The sequence below is a fragment of the Mus caroli genome, unplaced genomic scaffold (genome assembly GCF_978045245.1).
Source record: "Mus caroli unplaced genomic scaffold, Mus_caroli_1 scaffold_11, whole genome shotgun sequence".
NCBI classification, from domain to species: domain Eukaryota; kingdom Metazoa; phylum Chordata; class Mammalia; order Rodentia; family Muridae; genus Mus; species Mus caroli.
Window position 1 is genome coordinate 114,816,482 of NW_028227266.1, and position 22,824 is coordinate 114,839,305.

General features: G+C 45.5%; 1 protein-coding gene across 2 annotated transcripts in view; it reads left to right on the top strand.

Annotated features, from left to right (window-relative positions):
• The first annotated feature begins 3,108 nt into the window (after window positions 1-3,108).
• The window catches only part of Gadl1 (GAD like acidic amino acid decarboxylase 1), a 168,618-nt gene continuing 148,902 nt past the window's right edge, over window positions 3,109-22,824 (top strand). Inside the window, exon 1 of one of the 2 annotated variants that reach the window (XM_029481848.2) lies at window positions 3,109-3,645. In XM_029481848.2, the coding sequence (XP_029337708.2) occupies window positions 3,606-3,645 (40 nt within the window). In that variant the 5' untranslated portion in view covers window positions 3,109-3,605. Of the gene's footprint in view, window positions 3,646-4,495; window positions 4,572-22,824 lie in introns of those variants that run through there. The other variant, XM_085828150.1, reaches the window with a different exon arrangement.

Below are 22,824 nucleotides of genomic sequence, written 5' to 3' on the forward strand. Positions count from 1 at the left end.
CTATGACTCCTGTTCTCTTTCCTAGGTTTTCTAACTCCAGGGTTGTCTCCCTTTGTGATTTCTTTGTTGTTTCTATTTCCGTTTTTTAGATCTTGAAAGGTTTTGTTCATTTCCTTCACCTATTTGGTTGTGTTTTCCTGTAATTCTTTAAGGGATTTTTGTGTTTCCTTTTTAAGGGCTTCTAGCTGTTTACCTGTGTTCTCCTGTATTTTTTTAAGGAAGTTATTTATGTCCTTCTTAAAGTCTTCTATCACCATCATGAGAAGTGATTTTAGATCTGAATCTTGCTTTTCCGGTATGATGGTGTATCCAGGACTTGCTATGGTGGGAGAATTGGGTTCTAATGATGCCGAGTAATCTTGGTTTCTGCTGCTTACATTCTTTCACTTGCCTCCCATCTTCATATTTTCTCTAGTGCTACCTGCCCTCGCTATATATGACTGGAGCCTGTCCATTCTGTGATCCTGGTTGTGTCAGAACTCCTCAGAGTTCAGCTGTCTTTGTGATCCTGTGATTCTAGGATCCTTTAATTCTGAGATCCTGGGTGTGTCAGAGCTCCTGGGAGTCAAGCTGCCTCTGGGACCCTGAGATCCTGGTATGACCAAGCTCCTGGGATCCTGGGAGCCTGAGATTCTGCAGATGTGGGTGTGTTAGAGCCCCTGGGAGTGGAGCTCTTTCTGGGTGTTGTGGGACTGGTTGAGAAGTTAGTGCCCAAGGTCTGCTCAGGACATCTCTGATCCTAGATCATGGGCATGTTAGAGCACCTGGGAGTGGAGCTTCCTCTGGGTGTTGTGGGACTGGGTGTGGAGTTTGAGCCCAAGGTCTGCTCAGGGAATTGGCTCAGACTGGAAGGAACCTGTGCCCCTAGTCGGGTGGAGTTCCTGGGTGCCTGGGTCCCACTGGTCCCTGTTACTCTTAGTGTTGGGGCAGGTGTTGTGTCCTCCTCACCTCTGATTCTATGATCCTGGGAGTGTTAGAGTGCCTGGGAGTGGATCTTCCTCTGGGTGTTGTGGGACTGGCTGCGGAGTTTATGCCCAAGGTCTACTCAGGGCACTGGTCCAGACCAGAAGGCATGCAACTGGTTTTGAACCACTTGGGCTCCCACAAGTAACTCCACATTCACATTCCTGAAAGCTCATTGGTCACTGAGGGTGAATGGACATTTGCTCATATCTCAGTAAAAGTCACACAATGGATGGAGATGGGAGGGATGGGAGGTCTTATTCTAGGTCTTGATGCATATCATGATAAAAGTGGCTCTTGTTTTGCTTTCAGGGACTAGAGATATAGCTCAGTAGGTAAAGCCCATACTTCCTTTCCAGAGAGCCCCAGTTCAAGCGCTTTACAACCGCCTGTAACTGCAGCTCTAGAGGGGTCTGACATCCCTGTCCTCCACAGGCACCTGAGCCACATGCTCATGTCCCTCCTAAACACACATAATTAGGAATAACAAATATTAAATGGTATTTTAAAGTGTTTTTTTTTGTTCTGTTTTCTTTTAACAAATGAATGTCTGATCATCAGATAAATAATTGTCTCCATTGCCTGCTGGGTCTAAGAACCATGATCAATGAATGCCAAGGGCTTTCGATATATCAATATCTTCTATCAAATCCCACGACTAATGAGTAGAGTTTGTTTGGTTTTCTTTTTTTCCCTGTGAAGTCAGATCCTGATAGGATCTTATGGAGTCCAGGCTGGTCTCCAACCCTCTATATAATTTAGGGCAACCTTGAACTTCTGAGCTGCCTGCCTCTCCAGCCTGAGTTTAAGCAGCGACGGCTTTTGGATCAAGCCCAAAGTTTCTTGCATGAGGTGAGGTGGTTACCTAGCAGCTGAGCTACATCTTAGGCCCTTGCTGGTATTTTTCTCAGTGGAGTTATCGAGTTTAACGCCAGAAATTCTTAATTATGCTTCTATCACTGGTCTGAGTCCTTTCTTTATAGTAAAACTCAATATATCGATAAAGAGGTGGGTGACCATCTGAGAAGCACAGAATCTGCCTAAAGCCAACATTAAGTATCTAACATTATGTGGACTTGGTCTATCAGAAGCCATCAGCCTTTATTGGGTGTACAAGGTCACACTTAACTGTTTCCTAGAGGAGGTAGGATGTTATACTGCACAGGAAATGACAGCAGGCTTCCAGGCAAAGCGGGATTTTGTGTTAGCCCATCTGGGACGGAATTACCAGTGTAACTCCACGTGTAGCTGTCACAGGGTGCCTTGAAGTAACATTAACTAATGCTTCCTCTCATGTCCACAGTCTGAGTTAGAAAGCTCTAAGGAGAATTCAACTTTAAACAAAACACCTGCTGGAGGAATGACAAAGAAATAAAAAAGCACCCACTGATTAACATTAAATTTACAGAAGGAGCGTGGCAGAGATGAAGCCTCCAGAGCTCGGAGGCTTATACCGGAGAGCAAACTTTCATCTAAAGATCAGGTGAATATTAAATTTTTCTAATATATCACTCTGTTTCCTTCGGTGATGGCTCACCGTCGCGTCTGCTTGACTAGATTTAATATCAATTACATCAGTATATATTTAGGAGACACGTTTCTGGGTGTGTTGGTGACAGTTCTTTCGGAGAGGTTTAACTTAGGGAAAGTGCTGCCCTGAATGTGGGCAGAACCAACCCAAGGGCAGGGGGATCATACACTGAATCAGAATAGGAAAGCTATCTGAGACCCAGCATTTAGCTGTTATCTCTTCACTGTGTGTGCAGTGAGACAAGCTGCCCACCCTCCTCTTCAGGGATAGACTTGTACCCTCTTGGAACTGTGAGTCTAAATAAACCCCTCCTCCTCTCTGTTCCCTCGGTCTGTATGTTGTCCCAGCAAAGAGATAAGCAACTAAAACAGTTACCATCCCGGAACAAACGGCTGGCCACTTTGCCTTCCCCAAACTTGGGATATTGTAGCAGCAACAGGTTGAAGTGAGGGAAGGAAAAACCGATTCGTTTGTATAACTTTTAAATGTCAGGGCAGTCCTGAATGAATGGGCTCTGCAGGTGCCTTAAAATAGGTTCCCAGAATGCACCAGGAACAAGCAGTATCAAATTTACCTTGAGACTTGTGTGTCCAGCTCAGACCCTGCAAGGAAGAGCTGTTGCTATACTCCTATCAGTGGAAGGTTGAGAGGCAGGAGGATTGCTGAGAGTTCACAGCCAGCCTGAGCTACATAGTGAGTTCCAGGGCAGAGTCAGACGGACTCAAAAACAAACAAACCAACAAAACCAGGGGAATGGGGGTGGAGAGACGAAATAAAAAGAGTAGGTGGACCGTGGGAGGGTCACTAGGACCTGGCCCACTGCCTTGCTGCCCCTACCTTCCCCTGGGGCTGATGGGGCTTCTATGCCTGTCCCAGTGACACGCCCCTGGCACCTACTCCCCACCTTCCAGACAGGGCGGAGGGACGCTGGCCCTAGCTCAAACCCTGTCTTCTTAGAGAGCCCCAGGCTGCCTCCGGAGGCGGGCACTGCAGCCTGGGTGGCACGGCAGAGCAGTGGCGGGCTTGTCCTGGTCTCTAGTGTCTCTGCCTGCACCTGTGCGATCCAGAACGGAGCCCCGCTGCAGCCCCAGCAGAGAAGCCAGGAGCCGCGATGAGCCACGCCTGCGACGACAGCCAGGGTGCCAGCCAAGGTAACCAGCTTAACTCCCTGGCCTTCAGTGTCCTGCAGCTTCTAGTTGGTTAACCCAGGGGACAGCAGACAGGCTATTTCCTCTTTCTTAAGCAGAAACGTTGTGTCAGAAGCCTTCATTTTCGCAGATTTTTGCATTTTTTTCTAGATCTTTTCCGTTGATTCTAGAGTTAACTTTTGTAAAGTTCAGGGGATTCTGCGGGGCACTTTCGGGGGCCAAGGCTTTTGCTTGGCACTTACTCTGCAGCATGGGCTCAGAGTCAGAGCGCCAGCGCTTTCCCAGACTGACAGCTCAGCCTCTGCGGGACAAGGATTGCACAGCCTCAGTGTGCTGCCTTTATCCGTGAGATCATTAGCCCACAGGCAACCTAATGCGCTTGGGATCGTAACTGGCATTTTGTTGTTTAATGATGCACCGGTTTTGTGTAACTCGGCTATCATTTGGCTCTGTATCTTTAAGGTAGTATTTACGAAGGCTTTTTCAGGGGAAGGACTTGGGACTATTTTACACATGTGATAAAATGCAGTAGCCGGTCACCACTGACCTAAGTGTGTTCTAATTAATCATTACCAAAGACTTCACCCGGGACCCCTGAAGCATCTGTCTCCCCTTTGAAAGGTCGTTATTGTTCAGATTCTCAGTAACTGGCTAGTTGTTGACCTTTCAGGAGCCCTCCTCCAGGAATAACTCCTCTCTCTACAAGACCCTTTGGGAAGGCACTGAGCAGAGCTTAATGAGGCCTCCTTGGATTTAAAAAACTCCCCCTGGTCTTCCATTCTTCAGGTAGTCAGGTAACCGTGCCAGGGGACCCCAAGGATCAGCCACTTTCAGAGCTGGGTATTTTGTTCAGTGGCTTAGTCAGGCAAGGACTCTTGTGCAGGAAGGAACCTTGTTCAATTTCATCCGCTGCCTCTTGCTGTTCCAAGGTGAGTGTCCTAACAACACAGCTACCTCTCCGTCACTTTACACATGCCTTGCTCTGTCTCTGTCTGTCTCTGCCTCTGCCTCTGCCTCTGCCTCTGCCTCTGCCTCTGCCTCTGCCTCTGCCTCTGCCTCTGTCTCTGTCTTCCGCTCTCTCTCTCTCTCTCTCTCTCTCTCTCTCTCTCTCTCTCTCTCTCTGTGTGTGTGTGTGTGTGTGTGTGTGTGTGTATATATATATATATATACGTACCAGTACATATGGATGTAGATGTGGAGGCCAGAACTCACCCTTGGGGTACTTTTTTTCCTCAGGAGCTGTCCTCCTTGTGTTCTTTTTCTTTTCTTTTTTTTTTTTTTGTTTTTCCTTTCTTTTCCTTTCCTTTCTTTTCCTTTCCTTTCCTTTCTTTTCTTTTCCTTCTCTTCTCTTCCTCTTCTCTTCTCTTCTCTTCTCTTCTCTTCTCTTCTCTTCTCTTCTCTTCTCTTCTCTTCTCTTCCTCTCTTCTTTCCTTTTTCTTTCTTTCTTTCTTTTTTTTTTTTTTTTTGAGACAGGGTTTCTCTGTGTAGCCCTGGCTGTCCTGGAACTCACTCTATAGACTAGGCTGGCCTCGAACTCAGAAATCCGACTGCCTCTGCCTCCCATGTGCTGGGATTAAAGGTGTGTGTCACCACTGCCTGGCATCCTCCTTGTTTTCTGAGACGGCCTGTCTCACATTGTCTTCCAGCTCTCCAAGTGAATTCAGGTGTCCAACAAGCCCAAGAGACTATTGTCTCCAGATCTCCAGCTCTGAGATCACAGCATATACATATGTGTGTGTACATACATACATACGATGTTATGTGTATAATGTTTTATATATCTGTATAATATAATTTTTATCCATTCTGAGGAGTGAACTTAGGCCTCATTCTTAACAAGGCAAGCATTTTGCCTACTGAGAGATCTCTCTCCATCTCCATCACCTTTTGTGTAGCTCAGCCTGGCCACAGATTCTTGTGTTGATAAGAATGACATTGGTCTTCTTATCCTCCATCGTTTACCTCCCAAGTCCTTAGTGCTAGGCAAGCACTCCCTCAACTGGGCCACATCCTTAGCCTCTTTAACTTTAAATCTGAATTCCTGACAGACCAGAAGGATTAAGTCTCAATCTGTCTTGGTGTCCCAGAGCAGGTGATCAAGTGATAACATGGTTAATGGCCCTGAGTTGCAGCATAAGCTTGGTATGGCATCAACAGGTACAGGATCTGCCTGTCAGACTTCATACAGCCTCAAGTGTCTATGAGACAATGTACAGAGTGACACTTGATAAATAGGCTGAATGATGATGTTCTTGCTTATTGACTGTGTGTAATAGACCTGTCTGTTATGGCAAAAGACCATAAGGAATCCTAGCACAGATAAAGAATTCTTGTTCCTTCTTCATATTTTGATAGATACTATGATCTAGCCATCTTGCATCCAGGAAATGCTGGGGTATTATCTATACTGAATTCCATTGCATTTATTAACAATGAAAAATTCTTTTTACTCAAATTATAATTCTCCCTATTGGATATACCACCACCACCACTCATGTACTGCTGTGTGATTACTTCTGATTATTGTTGAAAATATGTTTACAATGGAAATACCTGATTCCCACTTTAGTGGGATGGGTGGCAATGTTTTTCTGCTCTGTTGAAATGTCACTTGCCTATGTTGGGATAAGACTGGTAGACAGAGATATTGTAATGAAATTGAAACTTTGATGTTTGATAACAAGACTCTCTCTCTCTCTCTCTCTCTCTCTCTCTCTCTCTCTCCTTCCCCCTCTTTCTCTTTCTGTCTGTGTGAGAGACTTACTTTTTCTTTCTTTCCCTTTAAAATTTATTTCTTTATTTTATTTTGTGTTTTAATGTTTTCTTACATGTCTGTCTGTGTAGCATGTGCGTGTCTTGTGCTCACAGTGGCTGGAAGAGAGCATCAAATCCCCTGGCTTTGGGATTTCAGATGGTTGGTTGTAAGACCCCAGGTGGATCCTGGGAATCACCCTTCTTCATTTCTGGAAGAGCAACCAGTGCTTTTGACTACTGAGCTATCTATCCAGTCCTGTTTCAGGAATATTCAACATTTGGTTTTGCTGGACCATGTTCATCTCACAGTTGCTGTGAGAACTGTGAAATACAGTTTGAAAATTATTACCAAAAGCACTGTCAATATTTTAACTACATTTGCAATCAATTTTGTTTTGGACTACATTCACAGCTATCTTGGGGTGCATGTGACCCAAGGGCTGTTGGTTGGACCTCCCTGAATGAAACCCAACTTGGGAATAACCCAGCATGTGGCAAATGATCCTGTCCTTACTCTACTAAGCTGCCAGGATCATCTGATCTAAGCCCATTAGTAAGTTGGTAAGAAGGAAGCTGTTATGTGTGCAAATGGTAGCGTAACGCTGGGTGTGCACTAGAGGGTTCCAACTCTGCGCGCACATCCTAGCTGCTAACCTCAGACTCTGCAGGGCAGTAGAGGGAGCAGATCACCTGGAGTGGCATCCCTTGCCTGCCTCTCAAGGACCACAAGAAGAGCACCAGAGAGGACCCTGGTATACAAGTCTCATTTCATGGGAAGGACAGCTTTGGGGTGGGAAAGATGCAAGATGTGTAGGGACAGGGTAGACAGTGGGTGCTGCTCCTTTGGGAGAGCCTTCTGCTTGCTGAGCGTAGTAGACAAGTTGGCTCTGAGAGGCAGGGCATGCTCTGTAATAGTCCCACGCTCAGGGCAGCCTCACAGAGATGGTTCCTCTTGACCATGATAGATGAGTCCAAGCTTAGGGTGGTGCTCTGGGAGCAGGCAGATCCTTAAGGACCTCAGCCATTCTCCTAGGGCAACTGTAGGAACAGAGAGAAGAGAAGAAGGCATGAAAAGTTCTCTGCTCCATGGTCTTTTCAGATTCCATGTCCCTGGATATATGGCCAGAGTCCCGTGAACCTCCGTTTCCCTCTGCATTGTGAGCGAGTCTGGAAGCGTGCATGCAGAGGTCAGAGGTCAACTTTGAGTGCCATTCCTCTTAGCTGCTCTCTACCTTATTTTGATACAGGCTTGGTTACAGGCCTGGAACTCACCAATTGACTAGAGCAAGCCTCAGAGAATTTCTTATTTTACCTTCCCCACACTTTACATAGGTTCTGGGGATCCAACTCCTATTCGTAATGCAAACACCTTGTGAACTGAGCCCTCTCTCTCCGCAAGACTTAATTTCTTAATTGGCAAAGAGGGATAAAAATAAACATTACTGAAGATTATTGTGACAGTCAGGAAAAACAGAGAGGCTGTAGCAGCAGTGGGCTTTGCATATGTAGACATCTCCTGTCCATAGGTTGCAAGTGGAGTTATGAACGTTAACTGTTGACAGCTAGGAGAACTAACCCATGTTGCTAATTGTTGGCTCCACTGTACTCCTGATCCCTTCACCTGTGATTCTCCTGATGCCTGGGAATGGGGACCACTCACATGCACTGCATTGCCAGCACCTTGCCAAATGCAGGTGCATGGTAGGGATGTGCATCCGGAGTGCACTTGCTCGGTGAAATGAGTGAATAAGACAGGGCTGGGGCTGGGGATGAAGCTCTGTTGGCAGAGGGCTTTCCCAGCACACTCCACACTCTGGTTCGGATTCCTAGCACCACATGGAACATAACTGTGATTCTAGCTGGATGGAGGAGGTTAAGGTTATCCTAAGCTATGGTGAGTTTAGGGCCAGCCAGAGTTATGTGCGACTCTGTCTCGTGGGGGAAACAAGAGGCAACAGTAGATGGCTTAAGGTAATACCGCATAGTTCCTGAGACAGTTCACCCTGTTTGTTGTCGAATTTAAAATCTGAACATGTATTTCCCCTTTTCTCCTTGGAGATATTCACAAAGGGAAAAATGTATAAGTCTTTACACATGAAACAGTAGTCATGATTTTAAAGACCTGAGTTCACACACAGTTACGTGACCTAACCAAACTATGCTGGAGTATAAGATATTATTTGAATGCATTCTAAGTTTTGGGGTTGTTGTTGGTGGTGGTGGTTAGATCTCATGCAAGGACTTAGGCAGATAGGTAGCAAAGAATCAACGCAGGGTCAGGCATCTGGTGGGTAGGTGTCCTTCCAGCTCTCTTGTCTTTCAGAGCCTAAGGGGCTGGCTTTGCTCTTGTAAGGAAGCAGCCTCATGCCTTAAACGCACGCTTTGAAGGGCCAGTCACAGCACTAGCCACTGGGCTCTCCAGTGATCCTCTCAGCTGACTTTGATGAAGTTGACCCCTTAATTATTTTGGAACATTTCGTTTCTGACTTCCCAGGGACACAAAATAGCACCACAGCCTGGAGTGGTGGCTCCAACCCATAATCCCAGTGCTTAGGAGACAGAAGCGAGAGAATCCAGGATTCAAGGTCATCTTCAGCTATATAAGGAGTTCAAGGCCAACTTGGGCTAAATAAGGCCCTGTGTCAAACACACATACACACACACACACACACACACACAGAGAGAGAGAGAGAGAGAGAGAGAGAGACAGAGAGAGACAGAGAGAGACAGAGAGAGAGAGTAACTGTTTTTAAAACTGATGAGTAATTAAAAAGAAACTGAAAGTCAGAAAAAAACCGGTCAAAGCTAGCAACCAAGAGCATTAATTTTCCAGCCCGTTGTTGTCATCTTGACTGCCCGGCTTGGCCAGCATCACAGTTAAGGGGGCCTTTGTCTTCCCACTGCCCTAAACATTCCCTCCTCAGTGATGTGGACATTTTATAGCAGGTCAGGAATGCTTGGTCTGTAACCGTTTCCTCTCTGTTTGGGGCCTGAGCCTGAGTGTTTTAAACCACCTTCAGCTCTCACCAGTTCTCTTCAGTACTCCTTGGCATAGCAGCCAGACTGTGCTTCCGGGTCCTGGTGTCTGTCCTCAGAGCTCTGGGAAAGGTTAAGAGACACACAGACACCTAGCCGTGGCTGGCACTCTGCACATGCTAACCCTCTCTAACTGCCATTGCAATGATTATCACTCCTCGATGCTTATCATGGAGGCTGCGATGAGCAGTCGCATGCTACCTTTCATGATAACCAGCGCCTGACTTTTACTGCCTGCTGAGAGCTCTGGGTACTGACCTTGTTCTTTATAGACCTCACTCTCTTCCCCTTACTCCCCTGAGGCAGGGTTTCTCACTGAATCTCAGAGTAGAACCACAGCCCCAGGGACCCTGTCTCTACCCACTCCACTCACCCCACTTCATCCTATCCCCAGGACTTGGTTACAAGCGCATAACCATGACCAGCTTTCTACATGGTGGTCGCAGATTTGAATTTCACTCTTTCTGCTTGCACAGTGAGCGTTCTTACCCACTGAACCATCTCTCCAGTGTCCCTCCCTCTCCTCTTCTCAAGGGTTGCCTTCTGAATCAGGGCTAGAAGGTGGCTCCTTGTCAGGAAGTCTGCAGTAGAATACATTACCTTCAGCTGGCTCTCTGAACAGTCGCATCTAAGGGATTCAGCATTCTTTCTCGTCCTATCTCTCCCCCTCCCCCTCCCTCTTCGCGCCTCTCTCTGAGAATCTCTTCTTAGACATTGCTATTCTAACTCCCTATCTTTTTCAGGCTCTGTCCACTGTCTATCATAGAACTTTAACTCCTGTACCCTCTATTGCTCCTCATGGGAGATGGGAAGCCCAGATGCTGGGATTCACAGTTAGAAAACATCACCTTCCCCTTCTGTGTATATAAATGTGTTCACTGTACCGATTCCTCTGCACATGACTTGCCTCCTGGCCCAGGTACACCCTTGAATTTCTGGAAACTGGCACAAAAATCATCCTCTCTATCAGGCTTATTAGACAATCAAGTGTCTTATTAAATGGCTCCTCATTTTTTTCCCATTAATTTCATTAAGCTTTAGAACAAGATAGTTAAAATGCATGCTTTCCTTTGCTGATTACTTTAAATAGTACTAATGGGATGCATTATGGGGGTAATTTTGCAGAGTTTTGATATTTTCAGCTTTTGTGGATCTTGTTCAAAAGTTCTCAAATATTTCTTACAGTTTGTTTTTGAACTTTTTCATTAACATCTAAAGCAATTATCTTTTTTTTTTCTCTCCCACTCTATAGTAATAGTAAAATGTTGGTATGCATTAAATATTTAGCACTAGGGACTCTGTTGAAAAATGCAAATGCTGAGTAATTTAAATTACAGCAGATTGCAAAATAGTATGTTCGATAAGAGTCCCGTCTGTTGAGAAGGAATAACCTATTTATCCAAGTGCAGCTGGGGTTGACAAGGAGGTGTGCCCAGGAACTCAGAACCAGGGCTGTGACTGGGCAGAAAGTGGACTTAGCTTAGTTTCTTCTACTAATTTGTATTTCTGGAAGTGAGTCCCTACTGCTGGTGCCAAAAATTAAAAGGGAAAAGAGTCTGTTTGCAGGCGAAGGCTGAGGGTCCTGTTCTGTGTGGATGTTTTTCTCATTCATCTGAAGCCAGCCTTACCAGCTATGTTCTTCTTTCTGGCCTGGTTATACCTTCTCTCACACGCACGCATGTCATCTCTGGTGTCAAACGACAGGCTTCCATTGGATTCTGAAATGCGTCCTAATTAATTCTCAGACCTCAGCATTTATGGCCTTTCAGCACTTGTTATCATAAACGAGACAGAGGGAAACAACCGGGTGAAAATTAATTAAAACCACAGAAAACAATCCAAGAAGGGGCCTGATTTTTCTGTGGAGAAAGCAGCAATGTTTCAGATACACCATGGAGTTGACAAGCTGCCTAGAGTGACCCGTTCCTGGGAATCCAGTCAACGCAAGCATCTAGCTTCTGGACAAATGGCACCTTGGCCATCCCACACTGACATATACACACTTTTATTTGGTTTTGTTTGTTTATTGTGTATGCACACGTATCCACAAGTATGTGAGTGCATACACACGCGTGCGATGGGGCACAAATGAGGAGGTCAGAGAGCAGCCCTTACTCAGTTCTCTCCTTCTACCATGAGAACCCTGGGGCTCGGACGCAGCTCTGAGCCTTCTCACTGGCCCATGGGCACTCTTTCACCTGTCATTTGCTGGTGGGAGAATGGTAGCAGCTGTTAGGGCAGTCCGTGTTGGGGCTGTGAGCGAGCAGGAGGTGAGGTGGGAGTCTGGCTATAGGGACAGGATGGACAACACTCCTTACCTCATGGATGTGGTGTGTGGCTGAGGAGACCAAATAGAGACCAGTCTTCCCACACAAAGCCTCTGGGGAGTTCAGAGGCTGTACATTGACTGAATGCAAGCAGGTGGCTCTGTGGTTTACAGCAGTCTGTCTACCTTTGGCACTCTCGGCGCTGGCTCTTGAAGCAGCCATATCTAGGCCTTCTGGGCTTAATCCAAAGCTCTTCTCAGACATCTCTACCCATCTGCCCCCAACTCTTCATCCCCCCCTCTTATCTCAGACAAGTGCTTTCTCCCCTGCTCACTGTCCAAATGTTTATTGGGTCGGATGAATCAATAAGTACGCATCTCTCGGGTAAGCAGGTTTTAGATATGGTTGCTTTTGACTAAACCCTTCCGAGCGAAGGACAAATGCAGTCAAGAATGTGGTTGGAGGAGCTTTGGGTTCTGCTATTCTTAACAGAGCAAAGGGGATGACTTGGATAACACTTCCTGTTCCGAAACACACACACACACACACACACACACACACACACACGGAGAACTTTTTTTTAAAGAACTATTCCCAATTTTCTGAGAAACTGCCAAATCAATTTCCAAAGTGGTTGTACAATTCTGCACTCCCACCAGCAATGGACAAGTGGACACAAGTGAACAAAAGTGAACACAAGTGAACACAAGTGAACACAAGTCCCTTGCTCCTTGCCAGTAAGCGCCATCACTAGAGATTTTCTTTTTTTTAAATTTAATTTTATTTGTGATTTATTCTTTACACTCCATATTCCATTCCTTGCTCCCCCATCCACCCTCTGACTGCTCCACATACCACACCTCCTCCCCACCCCACCCCATCTCCACGTGGATGCCCCCCCCCCACCTGATCTCTAAACTCCCTGGGTCCTCCAGTCTCCTGAGGGTTAAGGTGCATCATCTCTGAATGAACACAGATCCCGAAGTCCTCTATTGTATGTGTGTTAGGGGCCTCATATCAGCTGCTGTATGCTACCTGTTTGGTGGTCCAGTGTTTGACAGATCTCAAGGGTCCAGATTAATTGAGACTCTGGTCCTCCTACAGAATTGCCCTTCTTCTCAGCTTCTTTCAGCCTTCCCTAATTCAACAACAGGGGTCAGCTGTTTCTGTCCATTGGTTGGGTGCAAATATCTGCACCTGACTCTTTCAGTTGCTTGTTGGGTCTTTCAGAGGGCAGTCATGATAGATCCCTTTTTGTGAGCATTCCATAGCCTCAGTAATAGTGTCAAGCCTTGGGACCTCTCCTTGAGCTGGATCCTTCTTTTCCTCAGGCTCCTCTCCATTTCCATCCCTGTAATTCTTTCAGACAAAAACAATTATGGGTCAGAGGTGTGACTGTGGGATGAAAACCCCATCCCTCACTTGATGTCCCGTCTTCTTGCTGGAGGTGGAAGAGCTGGACGTTCCCTCTCCAGGAGCTGCTGGGAAGGTCTTTTACCTCCTGTGTCCTGAAGAAACCCAGGCAAGTCCCGCCTGATGCTGCCACCCCTGATTTTCTGATCACACCACAGGCAACAACAACTGCTCATTTCCCTGGGAAAGGCCTTGCAGACCTCGCACAGGTCTTGATGTGCAAGATGACACCACTTGGCACACTTCTTGACTGTGCTGTTTCTCAAATGTGCATTGCCATCTCTTGTTTCGATGGCTCAGCCCACAGAAGGCTGGGCTGTGCACGGTGTCAACTTGTTTCTCACAAGTCCACCACAGGAGGAATCTATGTCCATGTGTGTCTGCTGCACTGACATTGCTCTGCCAATTCTGATCTTCCTCTCCGCTCTTTTATACATCCTAGATATTTGATTTAATTTTTATCAGATAAGAAGCTCCCATAGAAGTCATAATTAAAATGGAGCAATACTTTATGTAACTGTTGGTATCTATAATTGCAGCTCTTATTCATGATTCGAAGTAACTGATAACATTTTATGACCAAGTTGGAGGAAAATGCCAGCTTTCTGCTTGTAGCATGGACTGGACTTGCGCCTTGTCTCTCCCTGGGGGAGAATTGTGCCAGTATTTTCTCTCTTGCAGTCTTTCTAATTTTAAGGATTTAGTGTGTGTGTGTGTGTGTGTGTGTGTGTGTGTGTGTGTGTGTGTATACAGGGGTAGAGATGCCCATATGTGTAAAAGTATCTTTTATTTACCAGATGCAATTGTTGTCTTGGAAGCTGACTGCTGAATACACTCACTCTTTCTAGTTCTTTCTGAACTCTGGTTGGCTGTTTCAACTCAGCTATTCTGGCCCAAACTTCTATCCAAGATGACTGATTCAATCTATCTTCTCTCTGCTTCTGACTGAATTGCTCTATGTGACCTCAAACTAACTCTGGCCATCTGTTCTAACCTCCCATCTCCTCCTCTTGTTTGTTCTGTCTTCACTGCAGTTTGTCTCTGTAAAACAGTCTCTGACTCATTCTGTCAAATCTTTCTGTCACTCAATTAGACGTCACTTTCAGGCATGGCTGCGTCCTTCTGAAAACCAACCTTACTTCTATTGTTTGGACTTAAAGGCTTGTCCTAAGGTCATGTCTGCATTCTAGCTGGATCACACAGACCTAGAAGGTTTGGGATGTGATCCCTTGCCAGAGCAACCATGTTGCTGAATTAAAATTCCTCTACATGTATGTGACTGTGTGAGTGTGTGCACACCAGTGCAGGTGTCCATGTGTGTCTGTGTGTATATAAATACAGGTATTCATGTATGTCTGTGTGTGGGTATGTACACACCAGTGCAATTATCCATGTGTGTCTGTGTGTATATAAATACAGGCGTCCATGTATGTCTGTGTGTGAGTGTGTGCACACCAGTGCAAACACCCATGTCCATGTGTGTCCATGGGTGTTTGTGTGTAAAAATATGCATATCAGTACAGTTGTCCAGTACAGCTCCTCTGGAGCCGAGATAACAGGCAGTTTGGAGTATGAGGATGATAGGAGTCTAACTAGAGTCTTCTAGAAGGACAAGTGTTCTCCACCCTTGCACCATCTCTCCAGCCCCTCCTTTTCAGTCTCCACTTGCACTTTGTCCATCAGCACCGAGAGGGTCATTAACATAGCTGGCAGCTGGGTGACTCACTCCCATGCATACCCCTTTCACACTGTGAGTAAGTGTGACGGCTCCACTGAGACACAGGTCACAGCCATGAACTTGGCTTACTTGAGACTCTAACGCAGTTGAACCCATACTATGATCCAGTTTGGAAGCATCTCCATGCACAGGACACTTTGAGACTTACCACATGCATCCTCTGCATCACCTCTGTGGCTCTCTGCATGCAGTTCACCTCTCTGCTTCAGAGAGATTATGATCTTTGTAGGCAGAAAACAAAGAGGAAGGAGAGGACTGTTTAGATTCGGGCAGTCGAAACAGGCCTTTCAAGCAAGTTGATGGCTTCATAAGGCAGGCGGTTGCCTTGAGGCAGAGCTTTCTAAACAATTCTATTTTCCTTTCACCACAACACACCAGGCCTAAAGGGCAAAATCATAGTTGGCTCAGAGTGCAAAGAGAGTGTAGTGTGTGTTGAAAGGTTACCTGTGAGGCCAAGGGCAAGAGAGGGGGAGTGTCGATAAGTCAGCAGTACATCTCCACTTGTGGAATAAAGTGTGAGAGCAAGAGGGGGAAGCTGTCACACATTCTCCGATCCTATCCCATCACCTGAGAGCAAGCCATGCTGGGCATTTGGTTTCTATGGTGTCCTGTGGACACACAGAAGGCAGTTGTGAGGGTTCATCTTCACTGTCAAATTGGCAAGATTTAGAATCACCATGGAAATCTGCCCCTGGGTGTGTTTGTGTGTGGGAGTGTTTAGATTGGATTATTTGAGGTGAGAAGGCCCACCTTGAAAGTAGGTGGCATCACCCCCTGGGCTGGGGTTCTGGGCTGTATAAGAAGGAGAAAGACCTGAGCATTAACATCCCTTCCTTCCTTCCTGCCTCCTGCCTGGGTGCAATGTGATCAGCTGCTTCACACGCCTGATGCCACGCCTTTGCCTTCATGATAGACTGTGCTTCAAACCGTGTGCCCCAATATAGCCTTCCTCCTTCCCTCCCTCCTCCCTTCTTTAATTTGCTGTGATTAGATATTTTATCACAGCAATAAGAAAAGTAATTAATACAGAGATGCAGACCATTTCCTCATGGAGGAGGTCACCTGGTAGCCTTGTCAGTGGTGATGTCCTCTGAAGATGGATGGGGAGGGAGGGCTGCCTTGAGGTCCTCAAAGTGACCCATATAAGTCACTTACCATGTGACCTTCCAAAGACCTTCTCTGAGGATGATGAAGGCAGAGATGAATAGTGGTCTGCTCTACTGGGGAGTCAGGGATTGTCATATAAGCCCACCAGGGTTCTTAAAGATCAGGCCAGGGGAAGAGGGTAAATAAATGGTCATTAGACAGAAACCCCTTCTTTACTTTCCTCTTAGCTCTGTGCAATTTTGTTCAAGCTACATGTGGTCTCATGGTCTTAAGAGGTGACAGAGTGACACAGCTGTTTAGGTCTCATCCATGTTCCTATAAACAATCCCTCATTCTTTTTTTTTTAATTACATCTTTTCCTCAATTACATTTCCAATGCTATCCCAAAAGTCCCCCATACCCTCCCCCCCTACTTCCCTACCCACCCATACCCATTTTTTTTGGCCCTGGCGTTCCCCTGTACTGGGGCATATAAAGTTTGCATGTCCAATGGGCCTCTCTTTCCAGTGATGGCCGACTAGGCCATCTTTTGATACATATGCAGCTAGAGTCAAGAGCTCCGGGGTACTGGTTAGTTCATAATGTTGTTCCACCCATAGGGTTGCGGATATCTTCAGCTCCTTCGGTACTTTCTCCAGCTCCTCCATTGGGGGCCCTGTGATCCATTTGCTAGCTGACTGTGAGCATCCTCTTCTGTGTTTGCCAGGCCCCGGCATAGTCTCACAAGAGACAGCTATATCTGGGTCCTTTCAGCAAAATCTTGCTAGTGAATGCAATGGTGTCAGTGTTTGGATGCTGATTATGGGATGGATCTCTGGATATGGCAGTCTCTAGATGGTCCATCCTTTCGTCACAGCTCCAAACTTTGTCTCTGTAACTCCTTCCATGGGTGTTCTGTTCCCAATTCTAAGGAGGGGAATAGTGTCCACACTTCAGTCTTCATTCTTCTTGAGCTTCACGTGTTTAGCAAACTGTATCTTATATCTTGGGTATCCTAAGTTTTGGGCTAATATCCACTTATCAGTGAGTTCATATTGTGTGAGTTCCTTTGTGATTGTGTTACCTCACTCAGGATGATGCCCTCCAGGTCCATCCATTTGGCTATGAATTTCATAAATTCATTCTTTTTAATAGCTGAGTAGTGCTCCATTGTGTAAATGTACCACATTTTCTGTATCCATTCCTCTGTTGAGGGGCATCTGGGTTCTTTCCAGCTTCTGGCTATTATAAATAGGGCTGCTATGAACATAGTGGAGCATGTGTCCTTCTTACCGGTTGGGACATCTTCTGGATATATGCCCAGGAGAGGTATTGCTGGATCCTCCGGTAGTACCATGTCCAATTTTCTAAGGAACCACCAGACTGATTTCCAGAGTGGTCTCATTCTTATTTCACCTATAAATTAAGCCCAATATGCCTAGACGTGAGTGGAATCGTGGTGTTGGTCCATTTTTCATGTTTTCTCGGGTATCCCAGGAAAGGTTAGACCACCACAGCTCATTCTTTCAGCATGTTCAGAGTTGTCTTCATCAGATCTCCAGTTAAGATGGTACCAGATGTTATGCTCAGAGGGCTCACAAAGCAGAAGCTGTAGAAAGCCACCTCTGCTTACCCTTCCATTTAGCACAGAATTACCTAGGACTGAGAGGGAGTGTCTGGGATTTTTATCTGAGGTTCTAATGATCCTTCATGTCCTTCTTTGAAGGAAGGTCAACAGACTCAACTTTGCTGGAGGTCTTTTCCTGGTGGTCACAATTGTTCTGATCGAGATGACAATGAATGTAAGGCTTCGGTGACAATGCTCCTCGAGACCGTGTGTGATGGCTCACACCTATAACCCCAGTACTCAGGTGGCTAGGGCAGAAAGAGAGCCCTGAATATGAAGCCAGCATGGTCTACATAGTAAGACTTCATCTCAAAACACATCAAAACCCTAAAATGCTATACTTTTGTTATACAACTAAAATTTTGCTTGGGTTTTACCCATAAGAACATTGTTTAACTAATGATATATCATGTAGAGGACATGTTTAGTTGAGAGTATCATTCATCCAGAGAAATGCAAGCGCAAGCAGCACTTGCATCCCAGAATATGTATATATTGTTAGGGCACGTGATTAAACAAACAAAAAACACACCCTGTAAAATCCTGATAAAACCATGTATATTTCCTTTCTTCTTTCTTTCCTGTGTGCATGCCATGGTGCACACGTAGAGGCCAAAGGGCAAGTTATGGGAGTCAGCTCTCTGCTTCTCCTGTCTGGGTCCTTAGGATAGAACTTATGTCCTCAGCCTTGCAGCAAACAGCTTTACCTGCTCAGTCGGCTTGCTGGCCACAAGAGTTTGTGTTTGTTTCTATTAGTACTTAACATCTCTTGGGGATCAAGGCAAAGCATTTCAGCACCTACAAGCTTTTTAGTACTAAATATACAGCCCTCTAAATCACTTGGTGCTAGCAAGGCCGTAGTTAGGTATTAAAGTCCATTTTGTGGGCCAGGGATGTAACCCAGTTGGTGTGTGCTTACCTAACATGAGACCCGATCCCAGCACCCCCAGAAACCGTGCTTGTGATTTCAAGCACTCAGAAAGTAGAGGCAGAATCATCAGAAGTTCAAAGGTCAACCTTGACTACAGCCTGAGCTGCAAGAGACCCTATCTCAACAAGAAACAAACAAACAAAACCAGTGACTTAACTACAGCACTAGAAAATGTTGAATTTCCCCACTGTTCTTTCTGCCTGTGAAATATAACGTGACGGACTCCTTTTGTGGTTTTTAACAAACAAGATCTTTCCAGTTCAGCACTGTCGGTGCTCTGCTGTGCGATCACCTCAGATTGTGTATTGACTTACAGAATCAACTCAAACTTAACTGGTATTTTATGCTGTTTCTGTTCTTCTTTCAGATGCGATTTGAACTAACTAACTAACTAACTAAATAAATAAATAAAAGAGCCACGCAGACAGCATCTCCCCCTTTGTGCGCAGTTTTACTCTGGAATGTTCTATTATGCCATTCCCCAGTTTTATTCTAGTGCCTAATTTGTATGAAGTAGTGATGGAGGAGAAAGAAAATCTATGAAAAATTGAATTTTGTAATGCTAGCCAGTGTCCCTATTTTTCAAGTTGATGGCACAACAAAAGAGAATTTCAGAAAGTAATTGTGGAATAGAAGGCGGATGACGGCTTTGCCCAGAAGTGTTCGATACAGCGTGTCAGCTCAGCACTTAATTGTTCTTCTGTTGTTTTGTGGGAGAGGCCACGGGGGTTTAGTGGAAAGGGATGAGACATGGCTATCAGTCATGGTCTGAGCAGTGGCTCTGAATTTACTGTGTCAGCTGGACATGCTCTAAGCAGGCTAACTGACCTCTCTGCTCCCCCTTCCTGGATTTGTAGAATGGGTATATTACCCTCTTCCCAAAGATTTGCCCAAAATTATGTAAGAGCGTCTGTATGGTTCATGGTGCAATAGTTTTACTGTTGACTTGACAAAATCTAGAACACCTGGGAAGACAGTCACATTGAGAAATTAACCTCTTTCAGGTTGGCCCATGATTACTGTGGGTGAGGTGTTGCCTTGACTGTAGCTTTTTCCTTTGAGGGACTCCAGATTGTGGAAGGATAGAGAAAGCTGAGCACAAGGCATGTGTCTCCAATTCTCTCTCCTCTCAACTGTAGGTGACTACATGCCTGCCTTGACTTCCCCACAACGAGGCGTCCATATCTTGAGATTGTGAGCTTAAGCCAACTCTTCCATCACCACCTTGTCTTTTGTTGAGGGATTTCTACCACAACAACAGAATCCAAACCCAAACAGCTGCCAGTCGAAACACAAGAACTCTTTGCTAGACGTGGCTTTTCCAGAGGTAGGCTGGGAAGGAAGGATTTCCATGGGAAGTGAGTGGCTAGCAAACACATTGGGAAGCTGGGTTTCACTGTGAACCCTCATGGCTAACCCAACATTTGTAACATCAGACAGAATTAGCCCATTTGTAGGCCAATGGAGCCTGTATTAGTCGCACTCCCTATTGCCCTGGTCAAACTCCCCAAAAGAAACAATTTAAGGAACACAGGACTCATTTTTCCATTACAGTTTTTTTTTGGGGGGGTGGGGATGGAGCAAGTTTGCTTCACTTATCAAAGAAAAGTCTGGGGCTCACAGCCAACCATCTATATAGGAAATGGGAGAGAGACCAGGCTGCCACCTGCTGGTTTGCCTGCATCTGCCCATCCCTTCTTCTGATCTCTAAGGTGGTGAAGGAAGCCAAGATGTTGCTTTGATTTCTGATTCCTGCCAGATCATCAGAGAGCAATAGGCCAGGATAGGCAAGTGATCATATTCAATCTGAGTAACACACACAACAAAGCCCTGTAAGATTTCAGAATTTTTACAGGCCTTTGATCATCCTGGGCCTACTGTTCTTTCCTATGAGTGTGTCCTGTATTCTTCTGTCTTGGATCGTTAACGGACTTTGTCTGTAGTAGCTAATAACTTGTATGTCTAATCTGTGGGAACTTGGGTCAAGATCAGCTGCAACTATGTAGGCTTGTCAACCTGAAAACCAGATTCATGTCAGAATTCTTGACTTCAAGCCTGAAAGTCATGGGCTAGGATTTGGGAGACACTGGTTTGGGAATAGAGCAGTTAGGTCCAAGAATGTTGGCTTGTGATAGATGGTAAACATGGCTTAGTCTTTCTCCCTTCCTCATATACTTACCACCTTGTGATGTAACACTGCTTTCTGTCAAGAGGCAGAAGTTTTTCCTCCATGACCTTCAATCTGGTTCTACTTGTGGCTTGTTCTCACAATAGAAGAACAGAGAAGCGAAGCTGTGTGACCTCTAGTCTGAGGTCGCAAGTGGCTGGGTGACTATTCCCTTTTCTATCTTTAATGCTGCCATCGATCGATGAGCAAGCCCAGGCAACCTGCTGCATAACGAGAAGAGGTCTGGTATTCTCCGTCACCTCTGCTGAGCATGGCTCTGAGACAGCGTGCCAGCTGCGTGCAGTGCACCAGCAGTGAGCTCAGAAGACACCATTTGACCCTGCTAAACTTCAAGGAAAAACACTCTTCTTGATTTAAGCTAGTACAATTGGGGAATCATTACTTATGAAACTATAGGCAGCTACTATGCCCTCTCTTGAGACTATTTTGTACTTAGCTTACCCAAAGTGAATTCTGTTTGTTTTTTTGCTGTGTTGTTCTGTGTACATGGACAGCTTTATACAGAGGACATGCCACACTCCTGACATAGCTCCTACTAAATGCCAGCTACAATGATATGCGATATATTGAAAACAGTTAGGATAAACCATTTGTAGCCACTCATGCCTGCCCTCCCAGCACTGGGGAGGCTGAGGCAGGAGTGCAACTGAGGCTTTGAGAGTAGCTTGTGCTAAACAGTGAAATTTTGGAATGAGATTTTGGGTCTAAGAAAAGGACAATTAAGAAAAGTGGAGCATAGGTAGACTTCAGCAGACTCATTTAGCAATCCGTGATATTAAATTTTTAGTATGAAATAAAAAAGGGGTGGAGCTCATTCGCTGAGTGACTTGCTTTTGGCTATAGACTTCCAAGACCCTAGGGTCCCAACACATAACCAAAAAATTCATTGAGGTATATTGGATTCAAACTTAAATGGGAATAGGTCTCCATCAATGGGTCACCCAGTGTCTTGGTGATCTGCTATGGAGTGTTTCAGGAATACTTCTCAACATCAGGGAAGCTCAGTGGCCTATGGCTGTCCCATAGAACTCCTACATTCACCACACAGCGAGACCAGTGACCACATCACCACCAATAGCTTCTCCAGTGCCAGCTGGGTGACTCTCAGACACCTGAACAGTTTTCAGGGCTTGAACTGTCTGTGGAGTTAAGGCAGATCCTGGGAAGATTCTTCTCAGGTCTCATTTAGCAATTCAGCTCCAGACACATGACTGACTTTACCATTCAGGGCCGCCTTAGCAGAGCACCCCATCCTTTGATGGCAGTTTAGAGTTTGTTAAAGAGAAGTCACATTGGCATTCCAAGCAGCTTCTCAGTGAATTTCTCAAAGACATACTCAGGAATGCTGAGAAAGGGTTTTGGTAAGCTGCGCCTCCTGCGTGTGAGGTTGGCCACATGTGACCGCATGTGCACTGGCATGTGTACGGAGTGGTAGATGAGCTGAGAGTAAGTGCTCTTCTCACCCCAAGATGACACATCAAAGCCCTCAACAGGGAGCATAGTCCTGGGGACAGATGATGTCACATCAGAGTTAATCAACAGATCATGCAAATGAGGCACCCATTTATAGCATTTACTTAAATTTTCATTTAAATTGCTGGTTAAATGGAATACATTTTAAATCCTGAAGTCAACACTTCAGCAAATTGGTTTTAAAACTAGATATTAAATTGCAGCACGTTGCAATTTTGTGCATACTTCCAGGATAATTGCTTATTGCTTTAAGAGTACAAAGTACGTGTCCATGTAGTTGAGTGCAGTTGATGAGACACGGGGAAGTAATATCTTCTTGAGGGTCTTTTGTGGGCAGGAGGCAGGAGAGTGCAGTCCTTTTAAGTGTATTTATTCGGGGAAGTAATATCTTCTTGAGGGTCTTTTGTGGGCAGGAGGCAGGAGAGTGCAGTCCTTTTAAGTGTATTTATTAAGTATGTGTTTGTATGTGTATATGTTTGTGTTCAAGGAAATGCATGTACACAGCCAGTGTGTGGCAGTTAGATGACAACTTTTAGGTGTCTATCGTCTCCTACCTTGCTAAGGGTGGGTATCCTTCCCACTGCAGCATGGCTTACTCCAGGCTAGCTGACTCAAGGACTTCCAGCTAATTCTCCTGTTTCCTGATCCCATCTCTGTGTGGGAATGCTG